The sequence below is a fragment of the Cyprinodon tularosa genome, unplaced genomic scaffold (genome assembly GCF_016077235.1).
Source record: "Cyprinodon tularosa strain WSP-4 unplaced genomic scaffold, ASM1607723v1 ctg330, whole genome shotgun sequence".
Taxonomy (NCBI): Eukaryota; Metazoa; Chordata; class Actinopteri; order Cyprinodontiformes; family Cyprinodontidae; genus Cyprinodon; species Cyprinodon tularosa.
The window spans coordinates 734351-755505 of record NW_024039042.1 but is presented as its reverse complement, the minus strand read 5'-3'; the positions used below and the strand labels follow the sequence as shown (position 1 = coordinate 755505).

Here is a 21155-nt window from a genome sequence, read left to right as displayed (position 1 = left end):
TTAACGTGTAACAGAATGTCAATGCAATACAAAGGAAGTGAAGCAAAGTCCTTTGTGTCAACCTTAGTTCATAAAGTGAAGCTTTAAAGGACAACAAATGAGGAGAAAGTCATGATGGAAGTGGTCTGAAAGCAATAGCTAAGAGATTTAATAAACCAGCACCCTAAGTAGGGATTTAAAAGCATGCATTCAGAGCACCAGCCTGCCTGCAATTTAACAAATTGTGACAAGAACTTTAAATTGATATATGCCATTCAGGTAAATGTGGTTGCTGCTCCATCTTCGACTGTCATTGCTCAACTGGTGTACACACACACACATTTCACCATAATTGCTGAATATATAATATTATAAAGCCATAAAACAATGTTTAATATTCTGCTTTTCACAAAGTAAGTATATGTTACAACATTAATAGAAATGAATCCCACTTAATCTCCATTAAACCTTCTGGAGATGATTTTTTTTCAGAACAAAAGGCATATAAAAAAAAAAATTCACCTTTAACTAATGTTACATGTGTGATGGATGGAAGAGTTTACAGCTGCAGTCAAACACTGTGATGTTTATTGGGTTTAAGCATACTAAAATAAACTGCACCACTCCACTCTGCTGCCTAAATGTGCTTTGATTTAAACCATTCCTTTGTAGCTCTGCTGCATGTTAATAGTTATTCCACTGGAAGCTGAACCTTCATCCAGATTCACATTCTGGAGGAAGTTGAGGTGTTGAGTCCTAAAACACTTTATTCTGCAGATAAGGCTGTTTCTAAACAACTGAATGGTTCATTCAGAGATCCTATCCAAATTAAAGCAGAGGATACCCAGTGCTACCTGTCTGCGGAGCTCTGCTGCTCTGAAATCCCCTAAAGCACATTTAAAACAAATTACTAATACACAGATTAAGTTTCTGATGTGTTTTCTCACTTAGCATCTGAAGGCATGGAGCTCTGCCACTTTAAAAACTCAGAAAGCCCATTTCAAAGTAGCCTTAAACTGAAAAAATAAAAGATTAATTCTTTATGTCTATTTTCTCACATAATGCATCTTCAAAAATTATATTTGTCACAAAATAAAAGGTATAAAAACATTAATCATGGAATAAAAGCTCACATGGAATAAAACCTAATTATACTTCTAACCAACAGGATTTCCTGTGTCCCCTTTTAAAGAAGTATGTCCCAACCACGAAGTCCCACTACTGTTCTCACACAGTTATGAAGAATAATGTCAAATTGCTATCAGACTTTCAATACATTCAGTTCATTTCTATAGGACCAATTCACATCATGTCATATCTCTCTACAGAGAAAATGAAATCAAGTCAGACAGTAACTTTTAAGTTTCCTCATGCTTATATGCACCATCTAAATTTCAGGGTTTCGACATGTAGCATAATGAACCTGAACAAGGTTCAAACACATCATGTACTGTAATGCAGCAACTGTTACATTCTATAGGGGATGCTAAACTACACAATATATGCAAACTACAAAGCAGGATTTTTACACGCTGCTTTATTTACAAATAAATATAGCAAACTTTTCTGCAATCCACTTCTAAATAAATGCTGCAATTCTGACCTTAAACTAGAAAGTTGAATTTATTGACGCCACTAGTTACCAGCTTTTGTGATTTCATATCAAGAGGAATCATTTTTGAGTGAAAGAGTGAGACGATTGCATAGCTTGGTTGAACATTTTAGATTTATTAATAAAGTACATAGAGAGCTTCGGTTCCAGACTTACTCTTTCCAGGTTTTTGAACACCCTGAATATTAAGTACAGGCGACATCCGTTTTGTTTAAGTTGACTAAAGACATAATCACAGAAGTGGTATAAGAAATAGTTGACATCACTATCTGAGGAATTCCAGCTTTATTCTAAAATTGAAGCATGTTTTAATGAGAAACAATCGCTTTGCCTGTTAAGCAAAAGGACCATTTGGTCTCCAAGCAAATCTAATCTTGCAGGCGATTTAAAAAAATGTTCAGGGTTAAGCAGCAAAAAAAAAAATGACATAAGAACAGTTTAGTTATATTAAACCATTACTAGGATGTTATTCAAATTCAAAACTAAATAAAAATTGATTAAACTCCTGGATTTTAAAACATAAAAAAACAGGGTTTGCCTCATTGAAGCGGATATGGGCTTCATTAGTTAGATGAGGTTCTCTTGAGGTAGAAAACCTTTAACCATTGCAAGGATTTGTTTCCACAAACAGGCAAGTGTAAAATACAGAAGGGCTCAATGCCTGCACTCTGATGCATCCATCACAACTCACTCGAAAGCAAATGTAAAGGGAGCTTGGTTACAGTTATATGGTATACAGTTAATTATGAGCCGTAACCTTCAGTCATATGGATCAGAGGTATGTCTTCTTAAGCTTGGTCTCAGTAAAAAGGTTCTGGGGTATCAATATCATAGAGCCGATTGAATTGTCTTGACTTGAAAATCACAAGTTTTTAAACTGTATTTTTATCTGGGTGTGGGCATTTTAAGGATAATCAACTTAATTGGTCATTAAAACACTCACTTGTCCTCTGTATTTACAGTAACCTATCCCTTAGGGTGTGATGAGCAGCTTGCAGAACCCAGGGAACATTATTTAGATAAGGGTCTTACCAGAACCGCTCTCCATGTCAAATGAGCTAATAGATCCTTCTGGAAGGCTGCCAGAAGCTGGTTCCTGGTTCTTAATCATATTAACAGCAGGATTTTACGTATTATTATAGAATGTTTTAATAAAGAAGGAAATAAACAGTTATTAGAGTCCAGTGTTCATTAAAAACAGGATGCATTGTGTTTAATGTAGAAACACCCATTGGGAGAAGAATGTGTTGATAAATACTTTTTGCAAAGATTTGCTAGTTTGCATAATCAGACATTTAATGTCGTTTGGGGTCCAATTATTTTCATTTCCTTTCATATCCTTTATTTTTCTTATTCATGAAAAAAAAAGTTTGTTACAGAAAATTGAAATGCATAAGAAATGTTGAAAACAGATCATCTTTATTTAAAGCCACTTCGATTCATGAAGCAGCAATCAATACAAATATCAAGTCTTTATAAAAAATAAATTATGGACCATTCTGATGCTCTGATCGCTTTTATGCTTATTTCTGAAAAGTCACTCTAACTCTTTCATTTTCTTTCTCTCTCTTGTTTTTCCAAATCTCTGTATCCATCCCAGCGTTCCCGAGTCGCAGAAGCTGGAAGCCTTGGCCACAGACCAGAATCCATCCCACCTTCATTTTCTTCTCACTGCACTCGCAGAAACCTGTGATACTGTCACCATCCTGCAGCGGATTACTTGGATCATCAGTCTCTTCCTCTTTCAGATAACTTGTCTTTAAAACTGAGCTGACCATTTCTTTCCCAACTGTATTTACCTGCTTGGTCTCAAACCCTATTTTCTCCTCCCCTTCCTCCTCCCAAACTGCAAGTGCTGCAGCATCTGCAACGTGGGAGCACAGTGCCCCACTGTGGCTGATGTCGGTACCACTGACCCTCCAAAGGCAAACCCTCTGATCAGAGGAGGTGGAAACCAGGAGGCCAGGGCTCAGGAGCTTTAGGGCTGTAAGAGAGGCAGCATGGGCAAACGGGAAGCTGTGCTGGGAGAGAAGATGAAGCTGAAACTGGTTGGGAAACTGATCATGTGTTTCCAGGGAAGTTTTACTCCTACAAATCTGAATAAGTTCCCTGTCATCCCCAACCTTCCCATCCTCTGGGTACTGCACCCTCACTGTGGACACTGTCAGCTGCCCATCATCTCCTCCACTGGCAACAGTTACCAGGCAACCATCCTCTTGTCCCAATTTCTCTACCCAAACAGCCAATGAGTTGACGCCGCTCTGGTGGGCGGGAATGACAAGGCAGGGGACTGGTGGGGCTGTAGCACCACTTAAATTATCGGCCGATATGAGCAGACTTTCAGTTAAATGCCACACTGCAATTCTCCCATCTGTAGCTGTGCTGAACAGCAGTTTGAACCTGCGGGAGAAGCAAAGACATCCATGCATTGCTGCTAAAAAAACAACCTGATATCAACCAGAACTTTGTACAAATATTTTCAGGTTAAAGAAAAATCATAAAACTGCCATTTGCTTTTTTAAATTATATGATTTATTTTATCATTGCAAACACAAATTTAAGTTTATTGTGCTTTTTTTTTTTTTTTTTTATCCAACTGACTTAGATAGGAATTAGAATTAGCTGCAACTTCCCCCTGACATTTAAACCCATAACAATCATCTAAAACAACATTGGCTGCATATTTATTTATTTATTTATTTTTTATGCCTTTGTAGACGCACATAAAAACAACTGTGGACCTAACATTCATGGTTTTGGATTGTGGGTGTAGTTCAGGCATAGATGGATCACATGCACATGAACATGCAAATTCAGTCTAATTTTTAATCTAATTATTTCTTTCTGTAGGGAAACAATGGATCCATCGGGAAGCCCTAAATTGTTATGGTTAAACTAAATTGGTTTAAATGCATAAGCCAATTATCTGAGCATAGTTGAAAGGTTTTATTAAGGGTTATTAAGGGTTTGGTGCATTTTGAAAACACTATGGTGGCTTTCTATATCTAAACCATGTGTGTTTTGGATTACCCTCATCATTATTCTACCTCTGTTGTAAAATGCATCACTACCACAGGAAATAAAACAGACCTCCAGAATAATGCTGCCATTACTTGGTTTACATTTGGTACATGTTTTATTTTTTAATACTTCTAGCTTGTAATTATGATCAGCAGCTCAATAGTTTGGGTTTTGTAATACATTCAACTGCAAACCTATATTAAAAGAGTTAGTTTTGTTTTTAGCCCCTCTCTATTTCTGTCAATGTTTAGCTGAATTAAAGTAGGACTGTGGCACCAGCCTTCCATCATATTCCACTTTATAATCAGCTCGGTTTTTGAGATTGTTCCCAAAGAAGCTAAACCATTTTGTTAATAAAAGGTGAAAGTTTGGCTCAGATGGTTGAAACTATAATAAACTAATTAATTCAACAGAAAATCCACCCAAAACACACAAAGAACAGCTTTTTATTTAACAGGCCAAGTTCAATCTTTGTGATTTTGCTCAGATATGATGACACTAAAGAATTAATCTGGGTTTAGGTTTTAATCAAATCTCCAAGTTCTATCAGGAGCTGTCGACAAATATCAAGCCAGAAATGTCTCTATATGAAGCTTGTGGACGACCAGTGACTAAGGTGAAAACTGCGAATGATCTCTATATTTTTGCCTAATTATATAATAAGTATATTTATAATCTAAACTGAGGTGTCAAAGGTATTAATGTTTATTACTCAAGTAGTAGTATAATTCCTACTGTTTAAAAACACTATTGTAGAAGTTAGAGAATCAACTTAAGCTTCTTTATTAAAGTAAATGTGTAAAAGTACCATTTAAAAAAATACTTAAAGTATAAAAGTAATGCAGCAAAACGTTAGGGAGAGATGCTTAAAACCTTATAATGATTACTGAACTACCCTATTAAAATAAAATGTTTTACAATTCCTTGTGATAACTTCCCTATACTTTATTTTCTTAGTTTTATAACTAATGGTAACAGCGTCAATTTTAATTTTACATTTATTGTTTATTTACTGTTTATTTTCACATGTGGCGAACAAAAAGTTGGTGCATCACCGAGTTTAACCACAAAGAAAGTAATTATGTGGATGAAACAAATTATTTTGATGGTTTTTATTTTTTAAAAGCAACAGGCCATAATGAAAAGGAACTTAAAGGAAACAAAAATAACAAGCAATAATAAGTCTTTTTTTAAATGTAAGGAGTAGAAAGTAGAGATAATTGCTAAAAAAATTTTGAGTAGTAAAAGTAAATAATTGTCTAAAAAATAATCACTCCAGTAAAGTATAGATAGCCAAAGTTTCTAATTAATATAATTAAATATTTGTACTTTGTTACTTGATAACTCTGATTTTCAACCTCATGAATGAAAAAACCCACAAGAGATCTAAACACATTTATCTGACTTTATTTTTGTAATCCTTTCCGACTCAAGGAAATAACTGTTGACATAAATAACAGATATTTAAAGTAGGTAATAGGAAATGTATGAGTTATCAGTGTATGTCTTACCAGCTCTGCAAGACTAATAAAAAATTATTCTAGCTGTGCATGAACCTAAAGGTCTGAACACAGATAATCTCACCTGTTTCCTTTGCCATCCTGCAGGCTGCAGCTGGCGACGCAGAGAACACAACGCTGGTGGTAAAACGTCTCCCACAAAATGTCAATTTGACCTTTAGCTTCATTGAGAGAAAACAACCTGGAGAGACAGTAATAAAAATAAAAGCATAAAATAAGTTAAATAAAAAGGACAGAGCTATGGCTCTGGGTGAGTTTGGTAACGGTATTAAAAAGATATCTAGGGTTATTCTTATTCTCCTCTATTGCCTGGTTCTGCTGGAGGTTTCTTCCTGTTAAATGGGTTTTTTTCTCTCCACTGTCGCTACAAGCATGCTTAGTGAGGGATTACATCTGAGTCAATGCGTCGATGCAATCAACTGGTTTTCCTTAGATAGAAAACTTTGATTCAATTTGACTGTATGATCTGGTGAACTGTAAAGTACCTTGAGATGACATGTGTGGTGAATTGGCGCAATATAAATAAACTGAATTGAATTGACAGTGGCAGCTGCCTAATCAGGTTAGGCTAACATTCAGAGCCCTTCGCTGGCCTATTTTTTTTTTATCTAAAACCTCTTCTCATGATTATATTGGTTTTCCACCAACATTTTCCACCAACATTAGAAAAGCAACCTTATATCGCATAAAAACGAGTCAAGGCCCTAGGATAAATTGGGACCATTTCATCATCATCATCAATATTCAACACCAGTGTTAAGGGTTTAAAAAGTTAACCTTTGAAAGCTGCTAAGATTTTGCACGCCATCTTTAGTAAAATTTAAAATCCTTTGTAAAGACAGCCTAGAAGGAGAGAGCAGAGGAGCGACCTCTGCAACATCTTCTTTCTACCAGTAAGAGGAATCCAACTAGAAAGAAAGGTCTTAAATATAAATATCATTAAAGTAACGCTGTTTTAAAGTCTAAGCTGTGAAACTCATGCTGTGTCTGTTAAAGTAGCTGCTTAAACTTCCACCTAGACAGACACGTGTGACTGGAAAGAGGAAAGTGGTTAGAAGGTAAATAGGAAAATAATAATCTTTATCTAAAGACTACTCAGCATTTTAACATGTATTTTTAATCCTTTGTATCAAAAGAAAGTTTGAGTTTTTAGTTAATGTTGGAATACTGTGACCAACCTGCTGGGGCCTTTCTAATTTAATTAAAAAAAGAATAAAGCATCTAAAAGCCTTCAAAAGTTCCTTAATATGTAGTGGGACTAACCTGAGAGCCCCATCGCTACTGGACAGAGCCGCGAGGATGCACCCCATCTTTTCCTCCAGGACCTCTATGGACATGTACCTGGAAACACCCAAAGCCAGCAGGTGAAACTTTATCCAGAACATTGGATCTTCAAACGCAGTCAATTCCTTTTCTGTTATGCAGCTTTTTTTGATTCCAGAATTAGTAATCTATTCAGTAGTGTTCCTAAGGAGTGACTGAGCTCTACAGGCTGAATAGATCTACTGCCTGACCAATCAGAGAGCGATTCTTCGTGAGGCAGTGGGGGAGCAGTAGAGTGGCTGAAGAGGACTGTAGGGAGGAATTAATTGTTGATAGTTTGTTTGGACATGTCTGCATACAGGCCTGACAAAATAAGCCTCCAGTTGGTTTATTTGTCTTTCAGCACCATTTTAATGTTTGGCTTGTTTACTCACCCAATCTGCTTGACATATTGCTGCACATTTGCTATAATATAGAGTTGCAGCTTCGCCATCTCTGGACAAGTGCCCCATGATATTAGGAAAAACATGTAACAGAAATAACCCTACCGAGTATTTTAATGATAAAACATGATTTATTCGCATTTTCCAGAATTTCAATTTTCCTACCATTTCCAGACTTTAACATCTTAGTCACCAAAAAAATCCAGGGCCTGGTCTACTAAGACCCCAAATAAGGAGCAATAAACTGCCTGTGCAAACAACACAACGGGGTGTGGAATGGATAGGTTTCAGGTGATCTAAAAAGACTGATAACAGGAGCAAATATGGTGGTGACCACCATGTTTAAATGAGGATTATGCCTGTTAGCGGCATCACCATGGCAAGTTTGGGAAAGCAGAGGGGATTTATTTTGCATGTCCCAAAGGTAGTTATGGTTTGTAACACAGGCAGCTGTGCACAAAAAAAAATATAAGTGAAATACCTAACTTAAATGTGCAATAAACATATCATTGACAAGTAAAGTGTAAAATATAATGTCTAGCCATGTACTGCATCCAAACGGTCCCTGGAATATTACAAACAATAATACGGCCGTTCTTAAACTGCCACTATTTATTTATTACTGCAGCAATTTACTTTCTTTGCAAAATATGAGAAATTACGTTAATTCTGCTTAATAATTCAAGTTCAAGATTCTGTCACTGTAGGAGGAATTTGGACTTATGGTTACATAATTTTTCTAAATGTTAAAATGTGATCATTTTATCTTGGTTGCTTTCTCCCATTTAGAGCGAGACGGTCATACTTCATAGCTGTATTTCAGTTTTCTACTTTGAACTGTTTTATTGTTTCATGTCATTACTTTAGGGTACACCTGTTCCAACATTTCTAATTTTATTTTTTTCTGTTCCAGAAACTTGTTAACTGATAAAATCACACAGAAAACTTTACCTGGCAACAGAAGCAATGTGGCTCTGCTACAAACAGGTCTAAAATAATATTTAGAAGCCAAATCACCAAGAATCGATTCATTTAAACCTCATCTAAACTTGCCTTGATTCAGGGTCCATTTTAACAGTTTTATGGCGGTTTCGTTTTTTCTCCCACTGCAAGTCCAATCGGTGGCTCGCCACCTGAACCACCTGACAGGAAGGAGTCAGCCTCTGTTCGTCCCAGACGACCAGCAGCCGGTTACATTGAATCTGAGCCCGGCCCCCTGCTGACAGCAGCAGGGCGGATAGTGCATTTTCCTGTGGTTGGGTCACTGCCGTCACTGTCCGCACGCCTGAGATGTGGTCGGTAATAACTGAGAGAACCTTGTTGACCCCAGAAACTGGATTTATAGCCAGGACTGCTAAGCTAGTGTCCTCCCCTCCTGTCACTACTATCTCCCAGTACATTTTAGTGTTGATTTTACTTGTTTGAGAGTCATTTCTGATCTCTTCTATCCTTCCCAGCCGGGATACACACCAAATCCCCCTGCCGTGGATCCCCTCTCTTAAGCTCCACCCTCCCGTTCCCCCATCTTTCCCTGCACTGCCAAGCATCTCCCCAGGGTGCTGTGAAGTCAGTACTGCCCCCTGCTTGATGAAGACCAAGGCTCCACATCCAGCCCAAACCCCCGTGTGCGACGGCCAGAGACTCCAGGAGCGATGTCCCCCGCCGCAGGGCACCACCATCAGCCTCTCCTGTCTTACAGGGTCCCAAATCACAAAGTGGACTCCATGGAAACCGGCAATGACGAATCTGGCCTCTCTCAGCTCGCTGCCAGTGACATTTTTACAATCCTCTCCAAGGTTTTCAGGGATTTCAGACTCCAGGATGAAGACTCTTTCCAGCCACTCCATGCCCCTGCAGGCCCGCTGGACTCGGAGCACCTCCAGATTAAGATCGCTCTCATTCTCTCCAGGCTGGATCCGACTCACCCTAAAAACCCTCACGCAGCCGTCCTTCCCGGTGCTGTAGAACAATCCCCGGTATTCAAACACAGAGGTGACACCGTGTTTCCCGTGTACTCCGAACAGACAGCTCAGAGGCTGCAGCGTTAAGTCCTCCATTATTCTGTTTTTTCTTCCCATCTGCAAACCTTCATTCACTTCCTCATCATCACTTCTGTTAAACTCAATGTTTTCCTCAAACAAAAGCAGCGACCCTCTCCTGTCTCCACACACCCACAGCACCTTGTTAGAAGAATGCTGGAAGCAGATGGCAGCTGTGAGCCAGCGCTTGGAGCAGAGAGGTAGCAGGAAAGGTGGAAGAGGCACAACGTTGAGAACTAACACACTGTTTTCTTTGGTTTTAACCTCCACATACCAGCGACAGACAAACCCTTCAGCACCAGATGCAAGTAAATACAATTTATCTTTTTCTTTTTTCCAAAAAATACTGTGGATCTTTCCTGGTCTGCCTGTAAGAAGCATCCCAGCCAGAGGATCAGAAGTGGGAAACACCTGGATAGAGCCACTGATGTTAGCCACAGCACACAATGTAACTGTGCTGCCGATGTTTGTCACAAAGGTAGTAACTGTTTCCATTACACAGTAGGAATAAAACTCAGACGGACCTTCCCAAAGCGTCGTCCACCTTCCATCTCTGTACTGGCAAACCGCTCCTCTGTCTGTGCAAACCAAACACTGACTCCAGCACATGTTCTGCTCCTCTCCTGCTATAGAAACCACTTTAGGAAGACCAGGACCAGGAAACTTCAAGTCTGTTACTCTGCCTTCTAGACCCTCCTTCTCCTCTTCCACCTTCCACAGCCTCACTCCCCCATCTGCCCCTCCTGTTGCCACCCATGTCTCATCACCCCCTGTTCCCCTGCCGACCGCCAGGGAACGCACCCCTCCTGCACGGTGGCCCTTCAGGGTGCGGATCACCTTCCCTCCTCCAACCACATCCCAGACTAAACAGGCGCCATCCTCCCCGGCGCTGTATGCGTACCCTGCAGAGAGACGGACTGAGAACACCCTGGCCTGGTGGCTGTACAGAACCCTTAAACATATGGGGTTCAAGTCTCCACATTTCCCCCCAGGACCACCTAAGGCACCGACGTCCCAAACCCGAATGCTGCGGTCGTCTGACGCCGAAGCCAGGTATCCTTTCTCCTGGAGGTAAGAGATGCTGAAGATGACGCCGCTGTGACCCAAAAGACGGCGCTCAACTGGAGCCTTATGACCACAACCAACCATGTCATCTCCCCCAGGTTTCCAGATGACAAGCTGCTGGAAAACAGTCCCCCCAACCAAGACGGTGTCACGCCAAGATTCATGCACCAAAAGAAGAGCAGAATACAGCAGACAGCCCTCCAAACAGGAGCACTGCACCAGCGTGTTTCCTGTGGTAGAGTCCAGGAGAAGAACAGCATTATGGGCCACAGCAACACAGAGCAGCGACTGCCTGTCTGCAGGGAGCCAGCGGACATCCAGGGCCCAGTCCTGGAGCTCCAAGAGCGAGCCCACCACCTCCAAGTGGAGGGTCTCCACGTCCTGGAAATCTAAATGAAGCCTGACCAGCCTCACCGCCTTTCCTCCAAACACAGCAAAGTCATAGAACCCGAGTTCAGCAGGTTGGGTTTCCCCTGAAAGCAGAAAAAATGATCAATATTAAATAAATATCCATACGCTGGATTTTTTTTTTTAATAATGAAAAAAACTTATTTCCAAAGATAGGCTACAAATCAACATTAGATAATTAGAAATTATGAAAAATGTTCTTTAATAACAGCTTTAAAACTAGGCACTCCCACTAATCCTACATCTCTGATCACTACATTTTCTAGAACCATAACAACATAATAAACATTTATTCTTGGCACCAAATTCTACAGTACATCATTTATAAAGTATAGAGAAATTTCCCAGTGGCAAACCGTTTTCCTGCTGTCCGTGGATTGTAACGGTAGAGCTCTTGGTCAGAATAGCATCCTGACTCTTTGGTCTGATCCCATGGATTCTGTAATGATGCAGGACGCTCAGTGAAGAGCCGACTTTAGGGCGAGGCTGAAGTCTGTAGACAGATAAGACCGGTCCTTCTCCTGCCAGGAATGAAAACCTTATTCAGGTGTAACAGGGTGAATTACTGTAGATCAGGGGTCTCAAACAGATTCCACACTTCAGTCAGCTCATCAAGTGAATCCAGTCTTAACACAATGACTTAATGAGATGGAGTCTGGTGTGCTATCGCTTGGTCGGAAAGAAAACCTGCAGCCACACAGCCCTTTCTGGAACCAGTTTGAAACCCTTGCTGTAAATTAAATAGCAAAACAAAAACTTTGAATCAATTCTGGTCAGTTTTTGTCATCTTGAGGTAAAAAAACAAACAAAAAAAACAATGAAGTGTAGTAAAAGCTAATCTAAACAAATGAACAGTGACAGGCTACATTTCGTTATCTGTAGGGGTGCACCAATTGATTGGACTTGATTTCCTTGATTGGCCGATACTTGGATGTGAAACCAAACTTTTCCACAGCTCTTATCTATCCTGTAAATGTCTGAAAATCAATGCTCTAAACTTTTAATCAGATTTCAGAGCATTATTTGCAGAAGTTTCTATAGTTTCACAGGTACTTATTTATGCCTTTCAGTAAGACAAGATTGATATATTCAAGGGGATTGGGATCTTATAACAATTAAACCTGTCGATCAAAATCAGAATCAGCATGTCAGGCATTTTAAAGATATGGAATCAGTGATCGGCAAGAAACCTTCAATCGTTGCATCCCTAGTTATCGGTTTGGAAAACAGCATTTGTTTTGTTATGTTTATTTAGTTAATTGCCTGACCGTGTTTCTGCGGTAGTGAAAGAAGGATTACCTTATTTAAAGGTTGAGCAGCCTTTTATTGCCCCTATCAGCTGTGCACATCTGTCAGTTATAACAGAACCAGCTTAGTTAGACTAGAAGGAAATCATGTAGGAGTGAAGAATAAATTCAAATCTTGCCACTAATTCGTCTGAACTTTGACTAGGCCATTTTTATTATGCGTTGTCCTAAAAGAAGGTGAATCTCTAGGACAGTCTCAAGTCTTTTGCCATTTTAAAAGAAACTTTCCCAAAGAATTGCTTTGTATTTAGCTTAGTCAACCTTCCAATCAACTTTAACCACATTTACAGACCTTACTAAAGGAAAGCAACCCCAAACATTATGCAGCCGCCATGAGGGTTGCGTGTGTACAGGTCAGGATGTGTAGTGTTCATCATTTTTATGAACAACACATAGCATTTGATCTGGCTGTAGCACATTTTACTACATTTCCAGTGTTCTCTACATGTCAAAGTGCTAGAAAAAAATGTATTATGGTTAAAAAAAACTTCCTTTGTTTCTCTTTCAGGGCCCCAAATACCTCTTGGTTTCTTTTATAACTCAAGGCTTTTGGCTGTTATGGAATGTATTTGTGGGTATCAAAGTAAAATCAAATGCATGAAACTTTTCAATTAATTTGTATATGTTCATGAAAACTGTGGATCTTTAAATGAGGCTGAGATCGAAACGTGATAAAACAGGTCATGTTGTTTTTTCTTACCTGCCAGTAGAAACCGGTCCTGAAACAACTCCAGTGCTGTGATGGGGGCTACTAGAGCAGCAGTCTCCATCTTTACCGGGTAGTGAGATCTACTTAGCAATCTTCTGAATGCATCCTGTAATAAAACAAAGATACTACTCGCTAATTATATTCTTAAAAATAACAATGTGGATTCGGTTGACGCTAAAAATGACTGATGAGCTCGTTTTGATCAATTAAGACTGTATCTAAAAACCTTACAGTTAGCAAAACAAGCTAAGCTAACAAGCAAGAAACACTTCATTTGTTTAATGCCGCTACAAACGAAAAAAATAGTAACTTCTAAAATGAAACAATAATTCATCCGTACCTCCTATAACTTTAAAACAACTGAGGCATGTCTAGAACATATTTAAGAGCTTCTAATATTTTTACAGCAACTGTACACACATGCATTTCTGCACATTTCTTCCCAGTACTTCCTACGTGACCAGTTTCTGAATGCTGATTGGTTGCAGGAGAAATAAGACGTGCTTATTGGTCAAAAGGGAACCTGTGACGGAAAGGGGAAGGGTTTGATGCGTTTAATTTTTTCTGTAAATGTGGGTTGCTTGAGAAAGCCCGTTCACTGAGAAGTGGAGCCTAATTTTATTTATAGCCTAGCTCTCGCGGATGAAAATATGAAGACACAGCTATAAGAAATGATGCAGGTGCCAAACAAAAACATGATATATTATTGTCAAATTAGTGTTACATTTATTAATTAGTACACTTAGTCACATTTTTCGAAATGTAATGTAATATAATAGCTCATTAAGAAATTATATGTAACTAATACATTATTTATGTCAATTATAGCATATCTTAACCGTTTGTCATACTTTTTTGTTTGTTTTTCAACATGAAAATTTGTACCAATTTTTTTTCACAGACGACCCAAACGCATCACAAGGCAAAATAAGGCGAATAGGTCCCTCTCTGTTTAGATAGCATTCCAGCTAACTTTGCAGTAACCATGCCAGGGAAATGTAAATTCCAGGATTCCTGGCTGACGAAGGACGCTTTCAAGGACTGGCTGGTCAAAGATGCCGATGACATCCACTTCGCTCGGTGCAGGGCTTGCTGTAAATCAATCAAACTTCAGACCATGGGCGAGGCTGCGCTCACCAGCCACGCAGGCGGAGCTGGACACAAAGCGGCTGTCCGCAAGCTGCTAGAAGGTTAGGTTAGCTTCCTATGGAAACAGCCCAGCGAGATGCTTAACATTGATGGCCTGGTTTCTATGGAGTCACACGCTTTGTGCATGTTTATTTATTTAATTCTTCATGTTGCCTTGTTTGGCCGTCCATTTGCAAAATCAATGAGCACACATGTTTAAGCAAGGATATGTTAAGTAGTAAATAGTTCGGATGCAGGGGCGTAGACAGAATAAAGGTGGCCAGGCACTAACCAATGAACAATGAGGGGTGGCTAAGAGAGGATAGATACAAGAACCTCACGGTCAAACCAAAGATAAGACAAACTATACTTTCCTACAGCCTTTGGTAACATATAGATGCATATATTTAAACATCCGTGCTTTCTAAATAAGAGATATAGTGGTTAAATTCTTTCATGTTCGAGTTCTGGGGCGAACATCTTTTCCATTGTCATTACTTACCTACTTTTATCAATAATAATTCTGCATAAATTTGATATTTACAAGTACTAATGTCTACATAAATTGATTATTTAATATGTTTGTAATAAAATAGTTATTTATTTCTGATTTAACTGAAGACTCCTAGATGACTTGCAGAGACACATAGGAAATCTAGTCCTGAAAAGAGCATGAATTCTGTACTTATCATCTTTAATGTTAGTATATTGATGTGTGTATGTTCTTGGTGTCCTTATTGAAGCTTTAGCTTGACGCTCGTCAGACTCCCTTGTATCAAAAACACTCCAGAAATAAATCCATGTGTCCACTTCTTGATTTTAACGATTTACTTGAAAAGTTAACGCAACATTACAGAACACATAAAATGTATCCACTAAATTAAGTATTTTAAAGTCCAACGGAGCCTGGGAAGGGCGAGGTCAAAAAACGAATATGCTCCAATCTCCTTCTGATTCCCACAGCACTTGCTCCCCTGGCATAAAGACAAACCACCCCCCTTCGTGGGTTTTTAAATGTCACAATAAAAGTCATATCTTACTCACACAATATCAATGAACTGTACGTATGTAAATAGCATTTTTCAATCTTTTTAAATCCCTTTGAATCATTAAATCACAAACAATATTTATCTTACTTATGAATTTGCATATTTTTAAATAAAATAAAAAATAAACATTCTAACTAAAATAAATTAAATTTAGGCTCCTACAATGTGTATAATTAACTACAGTGTTTTTGTTGTCAAGTAATTATGAATATTTGGAAAATATAGCAATATATAAAAAATTTTAATGTTTTTAATATTCCACTTGAGAGTATTACTGCTGCCACCATCTGTATTAGACGGGAAAAAATGGTAGGGGTGGCCAATGATTGTTTAAGGGTGGCCATGGTCACCCCTGGCCCCCCATCTAGCTCCACCCCTGTTTGGATGATTGATTTTATGATTATGTTTCATAGCCTATTACAGGGGCAACATTGTCAGTGTGAAGCCAGTGACTAAAAGCTGAATTATTGGATAATATAAATGTAACTAAGGCTATTTTTCTTTCTTTTTTTCTTCTTTTTTTATTTCTCAGAGGATCAACTTAACATATATTTAGTAATCAATTAGTTCCTGTTTTCCTTTGGACTAAAAATGTGGCGACACAGAGAGCCGTTACTCTTAGTGGCTCCTCAAAATGAGAAAGAGAGGACATTTTATGTAAAAAAAAAAAATGCAGTTTTTTAAGAAATGGCTTCAAATATCTAGTAAATTTTATAAAGGTTAAAGAAAAAATGTATTAAGACAAGGACCTAAGTAGATCCCTTCCAAAAACAAAACAAAAAACACCTACAGTTAAGTATGGTGAAGGATTTGTGAGGCTCTGGGTCCTCTCTTTAAAGGTCCTCTGAACTATGTGAAAAGTTGACTTGTCAGTGTTTGCCAGGATAATGATTAAAAAGCAAATTTCTCACATCAAAAATTAACAAATATACATTTTATTAAATAGATATATTTTCCATGGAATTGCTATTGTTGTTAGTGAAACATTTCAGCAACCATTTTTCATTTTATTGTCATCAATTTAATTGCCTTTCGGTTTTAGTTTGGTAAGAGAACATCTTTAATTACTTAGGACTAAATCTGTCTTGTCTTTTAAGATACTCTAAATTAAGTCTAGAATTGTGTCTTAATGTGCTGTCAATGAAACCTAGAAGTGGCTAAACATTTAACTCTAGATTTGGGTTTTCCTACCTCATAATCATAATGCTGGTAAAATTATTTTAGGTTTTCAAATCTTCCATCCTTTACTAAAACGCACCTTAAATTTATTTGAGTTGTGATAATGTTATACCTTCATCTAACAGAAGGTGGCACTCTTTGCTAACATCTACTCTGTCCTTTTTGCCCATTAATGCAGGTAGTTTAGGTGGTGATATAAGGCAGCTGAATGGCAAAATCAATCAGGTAAATAGTTCACATTTTTTTTCTATTCCTGGTTTAGATTAATTTAAAACGTATTGATAACAGATAGGGCCTCAAGTAGGGAGTGTTTTGCAAATCGATGAATCTGTCGATTATTCTTTCGATTAATTGATTAATAATCGGATAGCCAAAGGTTCTTAAAGAATAATTTTTATGTAATTAAACCAGGTGAAACTAAAACTTTTCCACTTTAGGAGGCTGGATAGAGTATATTGATTGAAGAAAAATATTTTTTAATCTTAGATGCAAAATGTTCATATATATTTATTTACAATTTTTGTATAATTACTGCGCTAAGTGGGTTGCTCTGTCAGCTAAAGGCATATTTTACAGTCTCTCTACTCGATTTTACGATTAATCTGTTTTTGAATTAGTTGGCGTTTATTTTAATAATCGATTAATCATGATTATTCGATTAATTGTTTCCGCTCTAACAGATTACGAGTTGCTCATATATCCTTGGATTCCTATGGTGGTTTTATTGTCTGTCACCTCCTTTTGTAGATGGAGAAGAGAAAAGATCCAATGGCCCTCAGCATTCAGGGTGAGGCTTTGGACAGAGTCGCAGGAAACGATTGGTCAGATCTCCACCAGAGTCCCACTTCAAACTCCAGCTCCCACAATGCAGAGCTGCAGGAAGGAGCATTTCCTGTTGCCTACTTCACAGCCCCAGGTACCTACGGATAAATATCTCAATGTAGACTGAATATTTTAACCTTTCTGTTAAAACATTTTATTTCTATTCAGCTTGACCACATTTTTTTTGCTGTTTCCTACCAACCTTTTTTGCCACTCTTCACAGGAACCTCAAGGAGCATCAACCATCATCTTCACCCATCTGAGATCAAGGAGGAGGATGTCAACCGCCGTTTTTCTCATCATGACACTGTGGACCTTACAAGATTTGAACTTGAGCAGCGGACAGAGGCGCTGGAGCAGCTGGAACAGATGAAGATCCTGGAGTGGGAAAACAGGATGAAGGTGCTTGCATGGGAGCAGGAGCTGGTGAGGGAGAAAAGGAAAGCAGCTCGGCAGAAGCAGAAGGCCTTCAGGATGAAAAAGGCCTACTACAAGGCCAAACTCAAGAGGTTAGGAGAAGACGTGCCGCCATCCTCCTCTAGCAGTGGTGAAGAAGAAGAAAAGATATCTGAGCTTCATGGTTGATTTGATTCCATTTTTCTGGGAATGTTTAATTTCTGTGTTGTTTGTCTTTAACCTTGGGACATTTTTATAGATTTATACTATTTGAAGGTATAGAAGTAGCCTGACGTAGTCCGACTCAATTCTAGTCAGAATATGAGTCTGATACTGCTCCATAGAGCTGTGATTATGGGGCGTGTTTTGAACGAACCAGGAAAAAAAATGCCTCTGCACTCAATTGGATAGACCTACAACCAATAAGAGCAACGGAGTGCGTGACGTATCTTAAGCGAGGCATAGTTGTTGTCCACAAAACTCAAAGCGTGCAGTTTCACGCCTAGAATAAGAAGATGAGACTTGATCGCGTTTCTCTGTTCCTCTTTTAATATTCATTTGCTGTCGATATCTTCTAGAACAGACCTAATAGCAGAATCTACTCACCCAAACTCTCCAGCGGCAGCCATTATTGTTGTCACCCAAGCGCGCATTGGTCACGTGGTTGATAACGTTACTCTTGATCATCTGTCCATCATCGTATAAAGCCCGCCCTGACAATTTGATTGGATCGCCTGACAGTGGGCTTTAATACTCGCGCTACTATGGAGCAGAGCCAGACTGAACTTCCCCGAACTCAAACCTTGTGGGCGGGACTAAGTTCGGACTGGCACCCAGGCTAGTATAGAAGGCCCTGTAGTAAGATATTTGGATTATTTGAAATAACCTGAGAGCTTTAAGACTGAATTTTTTTTTTCCCATCAAAGACTAACGGCCAGTTAGCTCCTAACTAGAAACATCCAGGTAATCACGCTTGGATATGCATAGTTTGGAAAACCAATAACTGACCAATCTTCCTTCCTTACTCCTTTGCCCTTTGTGCTTTTGCTTTCTTACACCTCAATTCCTCAGTTGGGTTATTCCTTTCCTTCTCCCCTTTTGACTGACACCTTCTTTTTGTCCTTTCTTCCCTCCATCCTTGATCCCTTCATTCCCTTCAGGTTAAAATTTATTGTCCAGATATATTTATCAGCTGTTCACAGAGAAATATCTGCCATAAAATCTCATTGAATGTTTAATATGTTGTATTTTAAAGAAGATAAAAGACTGAGTCTGGAAAAAAACCATTTTTTTTACAGGAGTAGCATGTATGGACCCTGATAATCTATTTATAACTGATGCTTGGATTTAAAATGTACAGGTTTGTTTATACAGCAGCTGGTTCTGTGGCCTCCTCAGACCCACCCTGCTGAAATGAACAAATCTCAGTTGTCCAATCACTATCACAATATTCCAAACACTGCAAAAAAAAAAAAAAGGAGTAAATTTTTCTTAAAATAAGTGTATTTTTTCTTGAATTGAACAGGTAAATGAGACACTTTGCCAATGGATATGAGAATATATATATGAGAAGAAAATAACAACTGCAGTCTCTTATTTCCAGTGCATCATATCCTTTCATCTTATTCTCTTATTCTAAGGGTAATAATACTCATTCCTTTGGCACATTGTCTCATTTACCTACTTAAAATAAAAACAAATACACTTATTTTAAGAAATTTTTGCAATGTAGTGAATAAGGTACTGATATAAAAAAAGCAAAAACATTAAACCAACACACACACGGACACACATATATATGTGTGTGTATTTTTATTCTATCAAGATTGACCGTTACAACTACAATGCTTTACCTACATTATTTTTTTACGTGATGAAATTGATGTTAATACATTTTATTATTCTAAGGTAAAATGTTACTAACAGTTTATTTAACTGATATATTCAGTTTACTAAGAATTAGTTTCTCTAAATGCACAATTTTCCAACGTTCTCATGTGGAGCATGCTAATCTGTTAAGTTAGATTTTTGCTGTTAAAATCAACATATGTTGGTATAAGATGTAATTTTCATAAACAAAGGAATGCATAATAAATTTCCCTGCAGAGACTTGATCACTTTCTTTATGGGTCTGTGTTGCATTATTATTTACAGTCATACATTCACCAACATCTGGCATTATTTACCCACATCAGTCACAGCAGAGTTACTGGGTCAAAGCTCTAATATTGGCTGTTTTCCTTTCATTTGTTTACTGATTTGAGGTCAGGAGTTTCATGTCTTTTTGAAACTATCTACTTTTGATCTGGGCTTTAGGTTCTGCTATGAAGATTTGCCTTTATTGGACCTGATAGATCTCTGTCGGACTAAACATAAAAGATACATGAGTTGACGAGAGGTGAATGTCACTCTTCCACACAGATGGTCTTAAAGCACCGTGAGGGTTATTGTTGTCTTTAACATTGTTGCAACATTATATATTTTCTTAGAGAATATGTAGGACTGTATTTTGGAAGAAAAAAAAGGACCACTGCTGCAGCCTTTCCATCCCTTAAATAGAAGTTTTATATTCTAATTACTTTACCCCCTGTTGGGCTTTATTTTGGACTTTGGGTTATTCTAATATGTACATAAATATTCTGTAATCCAGAATTCTTCACGGTAATTATCCTGCTTAAAGGTAAGCCCTTTTTTTATATATATCTTTAGCCTCTAACAGGTTCTCCTCTCATTGTCCTGCACTTGGCTCCATTTGTCTCCTGCATCAACTCTGACCAGCTTCCCTTCAGTCTGAAACAAACAGCATAATGCTGCCACCTCAAAGTTTTAAAAAAATTGTCATATAAAGCAGGAGTTTCCTATTCTTTCCTGATGTGAAACCAATAATAAATAATCATTACACTCTATGTAAATATAGGTGAATAATAATGTATATTTAAATGAATCTATTTTTAATAGTTGGTATTTCATCATTCAATTTCAAGATATTAATGATCTCAAATGGACATTTAACCCTCTACCAGTACAGTTTGTAACTTAACTGTATGTTAATTTAATAAATTCTACATTTAGTTCTATAGTGGTACCTTTATTTAATGATATGTATTAAGTTTGGCCCCATTTATCTTTGTAAAGATGTGTTATTATTCTCTGACAAACCTCTGACACCTTTATTAATTGGCTTGATTTATACTGATTTATACTAAACCACACTT

At 38.0% G+C, this 21155-nt stretch overlaps 2 protein-coding genes across 3 annotated transcripts; one reads left to right on the top strand and one right to left on the bottom strand.

Annotated features, from left to right (window-relative positions):
* Positions 1-2991: 2991 nt before the first annotated feature.
* wdr6 (WD repeat domain 6) lies at positions 2992-13829 on the bottom strand. Its single transcript, XM_038293846.1, has 6 exons — positions 13358-13829; positions 11707-11871; positions 8892-11415; positions 7396-7473; positions 6197-6313; positions 2992-3991 (listed from the first exon to the last, which is right to left on the bottom strand). The coding sequence occupies exons 1-6, from the start codon at positions 13425-13427 to the stop codon at positions 3115-3117; spliced, it is 3831 nt and encodes a 1276-aa protein (XP_038149774.1). The 5' UTR covers positions 13428-13829; the 3' UTR covers positions 2992-3114.
* A 443-nt stretch (positions 13830-14272) lies between these two features.
* LOC119789082 lies at positions 14273-20062 on the top strand. Of its 2 annotated transcripts, XR_005281542.1 has the most exons (5): positions 14273-14556; positions 16901-16947; positions 17470-17638; positions 17768-18224; positions 18790-20062. XR_005281542.1 is itself a non-coding variant. In XM_038293847.1 (4 exons), exons 1-4 carry the CDS (start codon positions 14352-14354, stop codon positions 18127-18129), a joined length of 783 nt encoding a protein of 260 aa, XP_038149775.1. In that variant the 5' UTR covers positions 14273-14351; the 3' UTR covers positions 18130-18351. The 2 variants fall into 2 exon arrangements, 1 of the variants encoding a protein (XP_038149775.1); XM_038293847.1 differs by lacking the exon at positions 18790-20062 and having other exon boundaries at positions 17768-18351.
* The last annotated feature ends 1093 nt before the right edge of the window (positions 20063-21155 follow it).

Bases quoted from the DNA above. Each gene is read 5' to 3' on its own strand.
- wdr6 (XM_038293846.1), bottom strand. From the start codon at position 13,427: ATGGAGACTGCTGCTCTAGTAGCCCCCATCACAGCACTGGAGTTGTTT. The intron at 11,872-13,357 runs GTAAGAAAAAAC...CATTCCTGGCAG, and splicing joins GGACCGGTTTCTACTGGCAG to GAGAAGGACCGGTCTTATCT. The intron at 11,416-11,706 runs GTTTGCCACTGG...TTCTGCTTTCAG, and splicing joins CCACGGACAGCAGGAAAACG to GGGAAACCCAACCTGCTGAA.
- LOC119789082 (XM_038293847.1), top strand. From the start codon at position 14,352: ATGCCAGGGAAATGTAAATTCCAGGATTCCTGGCTGACGAAGGACGCT. The intron at 14,557-16,900 runs GTTAGGTTAGCT...CCATTAATGCAG, and splicing joins TGTCCGCAAGCTGCTAGAAG to GTAGTTTAGGTGGTGATATA. The intron at 17,639-17,767 runs GTACCTACGGAT...CACTCTTCACAG, and splicing joins TGCCTACTTCACAGCCCCAG to GAACCTCAAGGAGCATCAAC.